The following is a 16,866-nucleotide window of genomic DNA, read 5'->3' as shown; positions in this document are numbered from 1 at the left end:
GCAGCACTTTACAATACGTTTCATTAGTTAACACGAACCAATAATGAATTGCACTTCTACAGCATTTATTTATCTTTGCATTAGTAAATGCTGAAATTGACGAACAGATTAAAATCTTGTTAACATTAGTTAGTGCACTGTGAACCAACATGAACCATGAACCATTTCATTAACGTTAACGAAGATTAATAAATACAGTAACAAGTGTATTACTCATGGTTAGTTCATACGCTAACTAGTTTGATGAACCTTATTGTAAAGTGTTACCGTTTGTTTCAGTCAGGGGTTTTGCAATAGGTCTCAAACTTGAAAATATTCACATATTTATCTGCTTCTAGTCAAGTGTATAAATCACCAACACTGGACAATAAGTCATTTTGTAAGGCACTCATTTACGCATTTCTTCGGGCTGTGAAATCAAGTTAAAAGATCTTCTCACCTGCTACGACTCCAGCGTCTGTTGTGCTCAAACATGCAGACAGACACAACAAAACAGCACTCAACGAGCAGAACACTCGAGCTGTCATCCTCTCGACTTGCGAGCTCACAATGAACTCTGCTAGAAAACCCATTGAATTAGTGAGTCAGGAGAAATAACGAGGCACTGCTGCTGAATCCCGCAAACAAAAAAACAAAAATTTACAAGATATCTTCATGGAACATGATCTTTCATATTGATTTTGGAAATAAAAGAAAAATCGATAAATTTAATACAATGTGTTGTTGGCTATTTCTACAAATATCCATGCGACTTATAAGTGGTTTTGTGGTTCAGGGTTACATATAGATGTACAATTTTCTTCATTCTATTTATTTATTTAATTTCATTCAACTTTTTGATTCCCAATACCCTGTTGGGGGCGACTTAATGGGCTGCACTTTGTTCTGTACTGTGTTCCACCACTTTAAAACAAATGGATTTGTTGTGTTTTTACATTCAAGAGATTATAAGATAGATGCAGCTTTTTGGGGTTTGCATCGAATGTTCTTTGACTTTAATACATAATAAATGTGTTTATGAATAGAGATTGATCTGTTCAAAGCAGTTATTTTGACTTCTCCTATTCAAATTTGACAATGAAAGGGTGCTTACAACATATTTGCCCACCGGCAACTATAGTTGCTGCACATTCAAATATGATTTTTAAGAAAAAAAAAACCTGGGGAAATACATGTTCAGATATGGAACACTATAACACAACTATATGCTTAAATCCATTTAGAAAAATTTGGGCACAAATGGATTAAGAGATGATCGAGCATTTCTATGGCAACAATATCAACGCCTAAATTAATTTGCAGTGGTCAGGTGGTACAGCGTTCCCAGCAAGCAATAGCCGTCATTTCACCGTCTCGGTTAACTATAGACCCGATATAGTCCGGCTATGTGTAACCCACTTTTAGCCAAAATAATCTTTCATTTGGTTACATGTCGTTTTTGCCAAAATAACTTGCGAGTTGTATGATATTGCATCATGTAAGTGAAGTCAACAGTGATGACAAGGTGTTTGGTTTCACATCTATGACATGTTATATTGTGTAGGCTGTGCGTAGCCACGATTTAGCTCGTAGTAAGACCGGCTATTTGTAGCCCCCATATAGTCAATCCTGATTTATTGTAGTTTTTGGACAGGAAGTGCATGCGATGGTTGATATCTCATCATGTTCGCAATGTCAATGATTTCTACAAGATTTAAGTGGCATTTCATGACATGGTCTATATGTAGTCACGATTTAGCTCTGAATTGGATAGGCTATGTGTAGTCTGCTTTTAGTCCACCCGGCGAAATCGAGGCAATTTATAGTCTAGTTTTTACGGCTTGGCTATAGCCCTGATTCAGACCAGCAATGAGTGTAACCAAAATAGTGTTTATTTTCGACCACAAAGCTTGTGGGATTCTTGATATGCTTGCATTTATACTTAAATATGCAAGTATAATATACATTTATATGCAAGTATATATTTGAAACAGCATATTTTTGCTGTCACACAATCATTCTACGATATCATATATATATCAGGGTATAGCCAAACCATAATTTAATTATAATTATATAATTATATACCACACACATATATGACTGTATTTAATTTTAAGTTAATTAAAAATTTACAATTCTCAACCGCTAGATGGCAACTGTGGCTCTACTGAGACATGACCACTGGCAACGCGAGACTTGAACGTTGACTCTCGATCACTGTTGCCAGATCTCGCGATAAACATTTCCGCATTTTACAACCGTTGGAGACGGAGAGCAAGCAACAGCAAATGTTAAAGCAAATTCTTTCCTGCTTTTGGTCATGTAAGTATCTGTGTTTTTCATTTTGACATGTGTTTATTATTTATGTACATTATGTGTAGGAACCGTGACATTTTAGAGGGTAGGCCTAACAGTGCAGACAGTAAAACGTGGTTAGATTAACATACATGCACATGTACTGTAGTGTTTCCTTGTGCCCTAAAACTCTGTAATTATCTAAATACAAGGGGGTAAACATGAAACCTGTGCACCCTACTATTATTTGTTATGGAAGCCTTGTATATCTTTTAATCTTTTGATCATTATGGCATAAAAATATGAGTTTTTGATTTGGCAAGGCAAGTTTATTTTGTATAGCACATTTCAACAACAATGTTCAAGGTAATTCAAAGTGCTTTACATAAAACATGGAATTTATGGAACTAAAAATTAATAAAAAAAATATTGTTAACATTTTTTATTTAACTTTTTTTTTTGTCAATGTTTTATATTTTTATTATGTTACACTTTGTAATTTTCTTGTAATGTTTATTTGTATTGTATTTGTAAAATTTAATTTATTATTTTTTTATCATTGTGTATTATCTTGAGTTCTTTTTCTAAATAAAACCTTTTATATTTAATTTGTTTGGACGGATTGTCATTTATGAGAACCTGTTACATTTAAGTGAAAAGAATCCTTTAGCCATTATTTTGTTGTCTATTGCATGTATAGATGTAATCATTCATTAGTAGTGTAATTGATGACTAGTCTATTTTTGGGTTATGGTTAGACGTCTATTAGATTTTCACTGACAGCCCAAATTCAGCCTTATTTTAGCCTAGACCCGTATTAACCGTCTATTAGACATAAATATGTAGTTGTATAATAGTCGTCTAATTGATGACTAGTCTATTTTTGGGTTATGGTTAGACGTCTATTAGATTTTCACTGACAGCCCAAATTTTGCCTTGTTTTAGCCTAGACGGCCGGGCTATGTTTTGACGGCTATTAGACGTCTAATAGACATAAAATTGCTTGCTGGGTTCTTGTTTCACTAATCGAAGTTGGGTTGCGTTCATGTCATGTCACCGTAATTCTGACTTGTAAAAGCATTTATGTGATCTTAGAACTAGCCTGCGTCTTAATGTGCATACTATCCATGCTAAATAGTATGTGACATTAATTTTCAATACCATTTAGGGCGGATAAGGTGGACAATATGCACATTGGGATGCAGGCCAGAAATTTCTGAAAGCTACAACTTGACTGCTGTAAATTTGTTTTATTGCAAAAGAAAAGTATAATATGTAAGTCAGAATCTGAGGACGTGAACAGCTCCAAGTATACAGTATGGACGTGTGTGGAAAGAGAAGAAACTGCAGAATATTCTCAGCATACTGTCATTTTGTTTTTTTGTTTTTTGGTGCACAAAAAGTATTCTCGTCACTTTATAATATTAATGTTGAACCACCGTAGTCACATGAACTGTTTTAAATATGTCTTTAGTAGCTTTCTGGGCATTTGTAAGTGTTAATTATCTTGCTGGTGATACAGGCCTCTATGAGCCATCGTATTTTATGTAGGAACTGTGGACGAACCAGACAATTGAATCATTCAGATGATTCTTTTAAACATAATCCTAATTCCGACTCCAGCTCGTCTGCGGAGTAAACCCAGGCGGATTAATTTTATGACACCCCATGCTCCTGATAGCAGGAGGAGTGACAAACCAAATGGTCACCAGGAAGATAAGATTCTTTGATCACCCAGATCAAAGAAACAGAGGAAACAATGCAGGCCCCATTTGTTCTCTAAAAGACCTAACCTCACAGAAAACTCAACAGAGACTGTTCTACAAATAAAACTGCTTCGAAATTGTTCCAACAATTTTAATGGACTTATCAAACATCTTTTAACTACATACATTTTGCATTATGTGTCCACAAGTACTACCTGTAAACAGTTAGGCTTTAGAACACTCACAATTCATGTAAATATGTTAACTTTTGACTGAATGACTGAAAGTATGCCTTATTTGGACTTGATTTATTTCTTTTCATCTTTCTTAAATCATGGCTTGAATGAAATCTGTTTAAAATGTATCATATTCCAGTTAATATAAATTATGTTAAAATGGCACTTTGCTAAAGCAGAGACAGACCGGGATGTAACACTTATGTTTTATTGGGGGCAGAGGAAGGCCCTCTTGAAACAGGACAATGTCGGATTGGCCAAGACTCCTCAGAGGTGTGACAAACAACTAAGTTTAAATGATCATATTGCAAGATAGTGAACTAGGAGTAGGTTAGTTCTGGTCAAGGAAAACAGAGCAACAGAAGAAAGAACCGGTCAGCCATGACCAGAGTACCAAGAACAATGGAGTAACAAGAAGAACAGACAAGCCGCTCATTTCAAGCCATCCAACTTCCACTCACTTTTCTTTTCTTTCTTTAATTTTCTTTTCCGTTGAAAGTCTCGTGTTCTAAGTTTCGCACAAAGTTCAACCAACGACTTCTGCCGCTTCAACTTTAACTCCAGCGACAAAGAGACTTCCCTTTAATTTTTCAGCAAGCTCAAACGTGATTGGGTTCTACCGAACACAACACGGACTTTGAATACCCTGCGACAACTCATCGACTTGGAAAACTCTTCTCTACACGCCAACGAGGGATATTCACATTCAAAGTCGACGCAAGCAAGTACCTCCAGATTAAAACTGAACTGGTGCATTTAATGATTCATGGTTCGTTCAGGTCAGATCTTCTGAAAAGCATAACTTTGCTAGAAATTCATCATATCACACTCTTACTCTCTCTCCTAAACTCTTTCTCTCTCACTTCCTGTCTTACTGCAACGCGTATGAATGAATGTATGTATGTATGTATGTGTGTGTTCGTGGTAGATTAGCTTGTGTTAGAATAAATAAAGTCTTTTATAGATTTTAAAAGAAAGTGTCTTGTATTATGTGCTTCTATGATTTAATGTCTTAAACTGTGATCTTAAAAAGTTACCGTGCTCTAATCAGCGTTTTCACGATACAAGAGCTTATTACGGCTCGAGCAAATGAACGCTGGACGACTCAGTTGCTCGGTCGTAATCTAAACAACTCTTTATAATTCCCTATAAATATTTCATTTGAGCTAATTTTACTTCCTAGGGTGTTTTCCCTACATTTATCAAAAATATCTTAATTTGTGTTCTGAAGATGAACGAAGGTCTTATGGGTGTGGAACGACATGGGGGTGAGTAATGAATGACATTATTCTCATTTTTGGGTGAACTAACCCTTTAAGTTTGTCTCACGTCCCATTAGATTACATGGAGAGGGTGGGGTTTATGACCTATACTGTGTCCAGCCATTTGGGAGCGATCAAAGCATTTTGGCTTCACTTTTCAGATGGAGTAGTAGGAGCGGGGGTTAGCAGAAGGTGTTGATTGTGTAGAGTGAAGGACAGCATTTGTCAAAATGACAACAGAACTCATTCAGATCATCGGTTGGTTGTTGACTGATTCTTAGCAGATTGAAGTGACAATGTCTTGTAATTGCTGAGGCTTTTCAACACTGATACAGGATCGTTGTCTGGGTTTCCAGCTCATTTATGAAGTACATTGGTATTCACATGGATAATAGGAGGACTTGTGGATACAATTTGATTCACATGTATTTTCAGTGTAGACCAGAAAATTATGTTTTATTTTATCAGGCAGTTATAGATATAATTAAACATAATAAATAGACATAATTAAAAATGGTATAACGGTATAGTTTGGTAATGTTACGGTTTAAGCAAAGACTAAGTTTGCGCACCTGGTAAAATAACAATGAAGAAGACCACAGAGAATGGAAACACCCGTCCCTTGAGACATTATATGAACAGGGAAGCAGGGAATATAATTTTTTTAATATTTAATTTAATATTTTTCTGAAGAGCATTTTTCTGAAAACAGTTTAAGACAAACAATTGCCTCATGAATAAAAACAAACAAACAAACTGTTGTTCATCCTCTACGTAATGACAGTATTAAGAATGAAACGGATGTAAACTTTTGAATTGGGTCATTTGTGTAAATTCAGTAATCAGGGAATAGTTATAAACAACTATTTGAATAAGATGAATAATCCAGAGTGATTGTAAGTGTGATGATCGTCTGCTAAATGAGCAACAGTGACCACAATTCATACCTTTGGTCAGAGTTTAAATGCTGGGGACTATTCCTATCTTCCCACAGGAGAAGAAGCAGCAAGCAGGAGGCATTACTCCAAGAGAAACTACTGACATACTATTGTAAAGATGGAGTTTGAGGAAGAAACCTGCAGAATAAAAGATGAAGATTCAGAGGAACTAATAGGTTGGTGTCTATTCTTGATACTTCATTAATTACTGCTGAACATTAAAGCTACAAACCCACATTTACAAAATCATAGGAGCAGTAAAATAATATTAACTATAAGAACAGATATGAAAATACAAGATGAGTTTGGGAAATTGCATTTATATTCATAGAGATGTTGTATTGTAGATGCATTTCTTGTATTTTCATATCTTATAGTTTGTTATTTTAAGATGAGTTGGTAAAATGCATCTGCGGTCATAAAGTAGTTGCCAAGATTTGATGACATATTATAATGACAAAGTACTTTTAGGAGCTGTTAAATAACCATAAATGAAATACCTGAGCATGGTTGCTTCCTGCTATTAGAATATGGATATGGTGCTAAAAAAATGTAAGTATAAATGACCAGTTATACTTGTACCCACAGATCACACAGTTATTGACCTGTTAAATTAATTGGGGAATATTCACATCTACCCACAGGAGAAGAAGCAAGCAGGAGGAATTACTCCAGGAGAAACTACAGCTGAAAGTTCATGAGAGAGTTACTGGAGAGAAGCCGCACCAGTGCTCTTCATGTGGGAAGAGTTTCAGCCAATCATCTAATCTATGGGCTCATAAGAAAAAGCTCTTCACACAAAAGTCCATCACTTACAAGTAAATAAATTGATATGCAGATTTTGCAAAGGCTGGAATTTTTCACTTAGTGACTTCAGTTAAGAATGTCATTTGCTAAAATTAGCAGTGAAGTTTGATCGTTTGACAAAGGACAAAGTAACACTGCAGAATGTGTTGCTGTAAAATGCTACGGTTTATGAGGGAAATGTTTTATGAATTAAATAAATCACATTAATTGTGCATATGAGCATTTGTGAATCAATTGCAAATTTAGTGCATGAAATCATGTGTATCGTGAACAAATCAATATCAAGTTGTTGTTTTTTTTTTTTTTTGTCAAGCTGTTTAGAGGTTGGAGCGTTGAGAACAAATTGAAATCACACAGAAACTCTGTACATTTTAGAATATCAGAAATAAAAAGGAACAAAATTTATGTGACTTATTTAATGAATGAATTTACATGTTTACCTGAAATTGAGGGGTTAAACATTGTAACATTGATCAAGTGTGTAATATTCATACATAAAAAAGAAGATTAAATGAAATGCACATGGTCAATGTCTATATAAGTAGTAAAGAGATTAACTATCTTTTACTTTACTTGTATTTTGGTCAATGATAAGATAAACATGAAATCTTCCTTAACAATTAATGAATAATCTTACTGCCATGAGTTTTCTTTTGAAGCAGATTCTGTGTAGTTAATGAAGTGAACATTAGCAGTACCATGTTTCATTCTAGATGGCGTCATTTGTTGTCATTGACAGTCATTTAAACGGTTCATAGATCAAGAAACAGCTCTAAATCTGCTGTGAGGTAGCCTATAGGCTGTCCATTTAAATCTTTGTGTTAGAATTCATTTAAAAGTCAGCATTCAGATCAGCTGTATGAATTATTAATTGTTTTTATTTTATACATGATGTGCCAACCAACCCCACATCTTTTTCTACATGATGTTAAAGGGATAGTTCACCAAAAAATGAAAATTCTGTCATCATTTACTCATCTTCAGGTTGTTCTAAACTTGTATACATTTTTTTGTTATGTTGAACACAAAGGAATATGTTTTAAAGAATGTGGGAAACTAAACAGTTCTGGGGCACCATTGACTTTCATAATATTATTTTTTCCTACTATGGAAGTCAATGGTGCCCCAAAGCGGCCTGGTTACAAACTTTCTTCAAAATATCATCCTTTGTGTTCAACAAAACAAAGACATGTTTGTTCTAGGTTTAGAACAACTTGAGGGTGAGAAAATGATGACAGAATTTTCATTTTTGGCTGAAATATCCCTTTAATCAGGCATCATAATTTATTAAAGGCATCTAAATCGTAAATTCAAATATATCTGCTTCCCATTAACAAACACTCATATATTTTAAATATATCTTTCAATTTTTTTTATAACATAAATAGCCTACATAAATGTAAATGAAATGAAAACAGACCAGATTTTCCTCTGAGTACTTCATTAACGAGAATGAATTGGCTATTTCCAATCAAATGAAATCAGTGTAAGCAAAGTTCATCCTTAGCACGGCATGAAGTTATAAAAGATGAAAAATGGTAAAAATCAAATGAAAATTAAGTTGCTAAATAGAATTCATATTTGAAAAGAATTTGTGTGTAGTTTTGATGTTCAGAATAACTTGCCACGATGTTGCTCTAGATGGCGCCATTTGTTTTCATTTCAATCACGTGATCTCGTTGAGTCTATCTTAGTTCATGAAGAGATGCTTGCTATTTGTCGGACTGTGAGTACATTTATTATTTTATTATTTATTGTGAGAAATTTAAATCTGTCAACTTACAACAATGTCAATGAGCTCGATTAGTGTCTGATTCCGAGTGACTCTTAAGAGCCGGTTCATTTTAGTGAATCAAAAACGCTTATAAACCAGTAGCTCTTATGAATTAATCTAACTCTGATATTGAATCCTAATTACTTAACCTTAAAATTAACCGATGTTGTAGGCCTACATTACGCTGAAACTTAAGCTCGTTACTGACAGCATGTAAATGTTGTTAGTTTTGTTGAGCTTTGTTTTATGGATAATTGAACTTGAATACTCAGACACGTTTAGTCTGATTACAGCCCTCATCAATATTCTTTCAGCTTTTTCTCTAAATTGCTATGGGAATTGAAGTATAAAAAGTATCATAACACAAGATAAAGACAACAATACTTAAAAAAATAGAATTACACAGTAGACAAGCAAAACACATTTGATGTTTGCCATTATTTACAGTCTGGATGGTTTTCTGTTGCAAGAAAGAGTTTGAACATAAATCTTACAACATTTTTTTTTTTACCAATGTAGGATAAACCATACCTCATGGAAGAGTAAAATCAGCTAGATGATATAAAAGTTGATGTTAAAAAAAATAATATTATGCAGTTGCATGTCTCTAAATGACTATTTGAGCAAAACATTTGCGCATAGAAAATTTGAGAGTGATTGTAAGTGTGATGAGCAACAGTGACCACAATTCACAAATTTAGTCAGTGAAGCTGCTCCCACAGCTGTTCATGAGAGATTAAATGCTGGGAAATATTCCCATTCTCACAGGAGAAGCAGCAGCAAGCAAGAGGAATTACTGCAGGAGAAACTACTGACATACTATTGTAAAGATGGAGTTTGAGGAAGAACCCTGCAGAATAAAAGATGAAGATACAGAGGAACAAACAAGTTGGTGTTTTCATTCATTCTCTTTAATAACTGCTAAGGAACATTAAGATGAAAACTGACATGTAACAATAACATTTTAAACAACAATTGATACTAGTAGACTTATTATTAATCTAGATTTGTGCTAAATTGAAGCTCTCTTATTTATTTTGTTCTCATTTGTCTTTCTTTAATTGCATTGTGGGAATTTAATGTGTTGATTTCAGACCCAGTGGAAGTGAATAAAGACAAACAGCATCCGTTTCAAAAACCTCATCATTCCATAAATGAAGATGGAGATGCAGTTGTTTCAAAGACTGAAAAGAATTCCAGACAAAAACGAGCTGGAAAATCTGGAGGATCTTTCACATGCACTCAGTGTGGAAATAGTTTCGTTCAGAAAGGAAGCTTGAATGAGCACATGAGAATTCACACTGGAGAAAAACCGTTCACATGCACTCAGTGTGGAAAGAGTTACAATCGCAAGAGCTTTCTCAAAGAGCATCTGCGCTCTCACTCTGGAGTGAAGTCGTTCAGCTGTGATCAGTGTGATAAAACATTTGTTTTTTCATCAAGCTTAAGATCACACCTTTAAGTTCATACTGGTGTGAAGCCTCACTTTTGTTCTTTTTGTGGAAAGAGTTTTCCAATACTGCAGACTTTAAAAGAGCATGAACGTATTCATACTGGTGTGAGACCTTTTATGTGCTTTGACTGTGGGAAGACCTTTACTAGATCCAGCATCTTAAAATCACACCAGAGAATTCATACTGGAGAGAAACCGTACAAGTGCTCACACTGTGGAAAGAGTTTCTCTCAGTTAAAAACCTTGAAAAATCATCAGAGAGTTCATACTGGAGAGAAGCCGCACCAGTGCTCTTCATGTGAGAAGAGTTTCACCCAAATATCTCATCTACAGACTCATAAGAAAAAACATTGTTTTAAGTAAATAATTTGATATTCGATAGTTTGATATAGTGAAAACACTCAGAAACTCTCTGTACATGTTAAGACTATGAGAAATAAAAAGGAACAAAACTTAGGACTAATTTAATTAATTTACTTTTATACCTGAAGTCAAGGGGTTAGACATTGTAACACTGATCAAGCGTGTAGTAATATTTATTTAGAACTAAAACTTAGAAATGCATATATAATGAAATGCATATGGTCAGTGTCTGTGGCAATGCTGCAGGGAAAATACCTTCTTTAAGTGGTAAAGTACGGAGCCACTAAGGGAATATGGTGGTGGAAAAAAATATGAGATGGGGGAAAAATATCAAGTCAATGATTTTGCGAGTGACCAAAAGTTTCTCAGGAGAACGCAAAACATCTGTGAGAGAACGCAAAAGCATCGGCAAAAAAATTTTTACTCCCATCTCATATTTTCTTCCCTGTGTCCCTTTAGGGGCTCGGTAGTAAATTGATGAACTTGTACTTTAAATGAATTTTGGTAAATAATAAGATAAAATTGAAAGCTTTCTAAACAAATAACTTAATAATTAATTATCTTATTGCCTTCATTCTTTTGAAGCAGATTCTTTGTAGTCTCATCATCAGAATAATTTCTATATGAAGTTAAATTAATAGTTTACCCCAAAAATTTTTTACTTACCTTTTACCTAAACTAAATACCTAATTTTGTACTGGCCTTTCTTTTTCTAAGAGAAATTAAGGTTTTAGAGAGAAAACCTTCCAGAATTTTGGTTCATTCTGCCTATGTCACATTGGACTAGCAGTTTGGAAAATGGATGGGTGGATGATTCAGCTCCAGGCACCATCTTCTGGTCAGACGTGGGAATTCATTTGGCACGACTGTCACAGTCCATTATGGGTGTTCTTCAGCTGTTGAGTATACATCAGTTGTACACATTATTGTGGTGCATTTTGTTATTGAATGAGTGCACTCAATAACGTCCACAATGGTTTCGGACACCACTACAAATTGCTGCCCCCTCAAATAGTGCCCTATTTAAGGGTATGGGGGTGATTTCGGACATAGCCATAGATGAGCTTGTTCAGGTGTGTTTGATTAGGGCTGGAGCTAAACTCTGCAGGACAGTGGCCCTCCAGGACCAAAGTTGCCCATCCCTGCAGTATATCATTAATGCACATCCGCTGTAGCCTACATGATGCCATTTTAAAGACACTAGACAGTTAAACATTAATGTAGCATGTAACACATGTAGCATGTTGTACAAGGATATCATCACTTTATACATTGAAGTTGAAGGCCATTCTCTTCTTATTCACAACTTCCCTATACACATTTAAAGGCAAAAGCACATAAATTAAATGTATAGACCTTATGTAGCCCCGCCCCTTTTCAGCGCTGCGCTCGTTGTCTTTTGACTTCCGGCTTGTATTTCCACAGCGATCTTGTATTTGAACTGCTCATTTTAAAATCTTCCCGGTCTACTGACATTTGTTAAGACAGCTGCTTTAAACATAACAATGCTCATGATAACTTTCATTGACTCTACAACAGGTAAATCCACTTCACCAGTTAATTATTCTTATTCTTATTTCCATAGAAATATACAGGGCTACCGCAAAACCGGAAGTTCAAAGACAATATTCTAAAGATGGCGGCGCGCTTGTTTCTCTGGAAAATAAGGTAATTAAATAAAATAAAATATGCCTCCTAAAGTAGTCTTTTATCTGTCTGCTACTAGTGTCTGGAAGTGATCGTGGACCTCGAGATGACACTGAATGGATAGATGTCATTGTGTGGATTTGTCAGGTTTTCAAAGCTTCCATTTTTGAAGTTTTACTTAATCAGTATTCAACCGACTGTTCAAATGTACTTCAATGTGGGTGCAGCTGAATGTCAAAAACACCTGCAGGACAAGATGTGGACTTATACACAGAAACTTCAGTGAATGTTTACAACACTATGTAAATGACTGTTTACCTCACTGTGTTTTTGTGGTATTAAGAGGTAACTAGAATGAATGAACTCTAGTAATTATTTATAAGCTCTTTTTAAAAAAAAAAAATCTATGCAAACAAAAACACCCCAATAGAAGTTTCAATAAGTTTGGGTTGAGTAAGAAACACTCATTTACACTCACTAATTTTAACTTTAGAATGGATGGTTTTGCTTCTTGTTGATTACAGCACAGATAATTTCTTGTTTTTATGTTTCACTGAGAAGATTAAAGCTGTGGCCGAACAATACCATGAGCTGTTGGTTATTGGTGCAATATTGCTTCAGTCGTTAATGGTCATTTTGAACAGGACATAGATTATACACTTCTTTTAAGAGTTAAGAGTTGTCAAATAATGATTACTTCTGTTCAGTCTGTTTTCATCAGGGGAAGCATTCAAACATGAAACAAGAAGATCAATAGACTTGATTAAAGGTTGAGAAGTATGGTGCTTGGACATAATGAAGCTTTTTTTGAATCAAGCATGTATTGTGTTCAGACACCAAAGGGAAGGTTGTGACTGTTGTTGGTGATGTTAGTTTAGGCAGGGTCAATATTCGAACAAGCGTCAACCTGTCCAAATGTTAGTGTAGGTAAATCCAACATTCAACTCTTTTGTCTGAAACATGCACTGGAACACAACAAGCAAAGTAAAGGTACTTTCTCTACTTTCTCTGATTAAAATTATTGTTGTGGAGGTAAATGTTTTTAAATGTATAGCCAAAGAGTCTTTGATTATAACAATGTTTTCAATTTTATTGCTGTGTTTTTGTACTGAAATTTGTGACTCTTGAAATTCATTGATGACTATGAATGCCTTATGTTTTCCTATTTCCTATACACAATATAGAGCCACTGACCTTTATGGTTGGTATATTCACTGAAAAAATGGTAAAGTAAATACAGCAGTAAAGATTTTGTGTTTTCTACATTGAAATATACATTAAACATTTTGTACTTAATTCAAGCATGTATGAAAGCTCTTACCTTTAAGTAAGATTGTTTGTTACATTTTAATATGTATGCAGTGTTGGGGAAGGTTACTTTTGAAAATAATGAGTTAATATTGTGTTACTTCCTAAACTGTTTGTGTTAGTTACTTTTTTGTAAGTAATGTGATACATTACTTTTGTGTTACTTTTTCTTACCTGTGCTGGGCTTGCTTTTTTGTTTTTAACAACAACAACAACAACAAAAATCTTTTTTGGCAAATGTTAATGCCCTTTCGCACCAAAAGTGAAATAAATTATCCTCAAGCTGAAGAAAATGCAAATTCACGCCTGTACAGTAGAGGGCGCAGCTCATCAAACCTTTCAGTTGTGCTGCCATTCTGGAATACAGAAGAATAGGACGCAGAAGTAGAAAGTTTAAAGGTGCTAAAGAGGATGTTTTGTTTCATACATTTTTGCAATATTACTTGAAACTGTCTTTACTAACTGATAAAAGACTATTTATTAGGTGCACTGAAAGGAATAATATTAATATACATCATCTGTGCACGAGGTAGGGCCTTAAAAACATCAGCCAATCGTTTACGCGATCATCGCGTAAATGATTGGCCCTCTGGCTTGTCAATCACTGCCGTGACGTTCCTCGTGAGAGACGTGCGCGGCTGCGCTCTCCAGTAACTTTCCACGCTCTACAGGCGCCACATGCAATGTTTTTGTCAGGAGACAGGAGTAACAGCTGCAGATTATGAGTTACCTGCGGTGAGTCCGACATAATGAATCCACTAACACGACACGGCGAATGCCGGTGGTAAACACTCGTGTTCCAATACTCGTGCACGAGTTTTGGGATGTGTTCCCTTGAAATGAGCTGTGAAGGAGGGGGGTTGTTCTTACGCATGCACTCATTTCAAAAACTCACTAACAGTCTTTGGTATCTCAGTCGACGAAAAGATCCTCTTTAGCACCTTTAACACTCTTTTTTTAGCAATAAGAAATAAAATAAAAGAAACACAAATATGTGATGTTTAACTAAAGTAATTTTTGCTCATTATAGCCAATGGTTGAACTGGATCATGGAAGGTAAGCAGCAAAGTCATTGGTTAATTAATTTAGATTAAAAACAAAGTATAGCCTATTTGTGTTAACATATTTAATTATTGCAGGTAATTTTCTGAGTCTGAATTTCACTGTTTTTATATTTACACTGACTTTTCTTGTGACAATGAAGCATGTCTGGCAGATAAAGTATTTACAATCTAAATGTGTGACATTTCATCTCTATTTTACAGAACAAAATGAAGATTCTGATTTATTTTTTAAGTATTAAACCTTCTAAATACTTATTTTACTTTGCTGTTATATTGCTTTTGTGAAACTCCTCTAAAAAATACTCTCATTATGTTATGTCATGTTAAATTGCTAAATGTATAAATGTAGTACAAAATATCTTCTCACTAAAGAAGTGTGCCTTTCTCTTCAGATTTGTCATTATCTTCTATGAGTAACAATATAGATTACAGATCCACTTCTTAGTGGCGGTAAGTAATCTTACATTTTTTCCCCATGTGGCACTGATAATAAGATGAAACTAAGGGTATGTTTACATGAATTTACATGTACTAAAAACAGAAAGGTGTTACGGCTGGTGTATGCAGGAGAGATGAGGCGAATACGGAGATCCACAAACAATAGGATTTAATAAGATTTCAGGAGAATAGCATAACACCATTACCACAATAACATTAACAGAGAACGGACAGGGAGTGAAGGGAGTGAGTCCAATATAAAGGGTGTGCTGACGATCAGGTGCAGGCAATCCGTGATGAAGAGGAGAAGACAAGGGAAGTGAGTGCAGGTGTGGAGACAAGAGGGTCATGGGAGATGTAGTCCAGGAGACGAGGGAACTGTGACAGTACCTCCCCCTGGATGGAACAACCGGGGAGGGGGGTGGGCGCCCCGGATCAGAGGTCGTGGACGACCATGGCGGGTTGTGGGCCGAAGGCGGCCATGGCGGGTCGTGGGCCGAGGGCGGCCACGGCGGGTCAGTGTCCTTGTATGGCCATGGAGGGTCAGGGGCCTTGGCAGGCCATGGCGACTCCGAAACCCCGCCCAGGAGTTCCCCACCCACAGGTATATGCCCCCCACCCCCCCCAAAATTTTCTTGGGGGAAACCCTGGTGGTAAGAAGGGACCCGTGGGCAGGAACTGGAAGGCAAGCAGGAACTTGCTGGAGCGGCGGGCTCTGCAGCTTGAAGAGGGGTCCAATCCATCCCCTCATACACAATTAAAATCCCCACTGGCACTGGAGTGGGCTCAGCGGAGACTGGAGAATCGGGCTTGAAGGAGACTGGAGAGAGCTTGCCCTTCTTCCTCTTCCTCCTCTTCTTTTGCCCTCTGGACTCAGTGGAGGTTTGAGGGTCCAGCAGGACACAAGGGAACAGTTCACTGGAGGAGTTTGTTGAGTTGGCTTTTCTGACGAATTGGTCAGACGCTCGTTCCCTGTTTCTGGACGGACTGGACGAGATAAGCACTTATTTTCCGGAACCTCTTCGACAACAAATTTGGAGCCATTTAAATACAAAATCAGATTAATAGTATCGTATAAGGAAACATAATAGTCAGGTTCATCGAAACGGATTGTGCTCTCGTACAGTCCGTCCAGAAACAGGGAACGAGTGTCTGACCAATTCGTCAGAAAAGCCAACTCAACAAACTCCTCCACATACCTCTCCAGCGAACGTCCAACGCCCAACGAGATTATCCGCCGCCAACATTGGTGTGGGAGGCACGGGAGGAGTAGGAGGCTGGGAGACAGCGAAAGAGCCCATCTTGTTAGATGGATCTTCAGCGGTTTGGTCCGTTCTTCTGTTACGGGTGGTGTATGCAGGAGAGATGAGGCGAATACGGAGATCCACAAACAAGATGTAGTCCAGGAGACGAGGGAACTGTGACAAAAGGTTTTTCCTTTGTGTTTTTTGCATACAGACAACAATGCTGTCAAAACTTATTTAGATACTACTTATAGTACATTTGAACCCATAGTGTGCTACAAGTGCACTGCAAAAAATGCTGTTCTTACTTAGAATTTTTTGTCTTGTTTTTAGCCAAAATATCTTAAAG

At 36.2% G+C, this 16,866-nt stretch overlaps 1 protein-coding gene and 1 long non-coding RNA gene across 2 annotated transcripts; both read left to right on the top strand.

Annotated features, from left to right (window-relative positions):
• Positions 1 to 1,909: 1,909 nt before the first annotated feature.
• LOC125245371 lies at positions 1,910 to 7,569 on the top strand. Its single transcript, XR_007179511.1, has 3 exons — positions 1,910 to 2,304; positions 6,476 to 6,595; positions 7,064 to 7,569. It is a non-coding gene; the product is annotated as an uncharacterized LOC125245371 (long non-coding RNA).
• A 1,285-nt stretch (positions 7,570 to 8,854) lies between these two features.
• LOC125245047 (gastrula zinc finger protein XlCGF26.1-like) lies at positions 8,855 to 10,465 on the top strand. The gene is made up of 3 exons (XM_048155480.1): positions 8,855 to 8,952; positions 9,769 to 9,888; positions 10,095 to 10,465. The coding sequence occupies exons 2-3, from the start codon at positions 9,831 to 9,833 to the stop codon at positions 10,460 to 10,462; spliced, it is 426 nt and encodes a 141-aa protein (XP_048011437.1). The 5' UTR covers positions 8,855 to 8,952; positions 9,769 to 9,830; the 3' UTR covers positions 10,463 to 10,465.
• Positions 10,466 to 16,866: the final 6,401 nt, after the last annotated feature.

This window comes from Megalobrama amblycephala, linkage group LG1, assembly GCF_018812025.1.
Source record: "Megalobrama amblycephala isolate DHTTF-2021 linkage group LG1, ASM1881202v1, whole genome shotgun sequence".
Lineage (NCBI taxonomy): Eukaryota > Metazoa > Chordata > Actinopteri > Cypriniformes > Xenocyprididae > Megalobrama > Megalobrama amblycephala.
This window is presented reverse-complemented; position numbering and strand designations above follow the sequence as displayed.

Bases quoted from the DNA above. Each gene is read 5' to 3' on its own strand.
- LOC125245047 (XM_048155480.1), top strand. From the start codon at position 9,831: ATGGAGTTTGAGGAAGAACCCTGCAGAATAAAAGATGAAGATACAGAG. The intron at 9,889-10,094 runs GTTGGTGTTTTC...TGTTGATTTCAG, and splicing joins AGATACAGAGGAACAAACAA to ACCCAGTGGAAGTGAATAAA.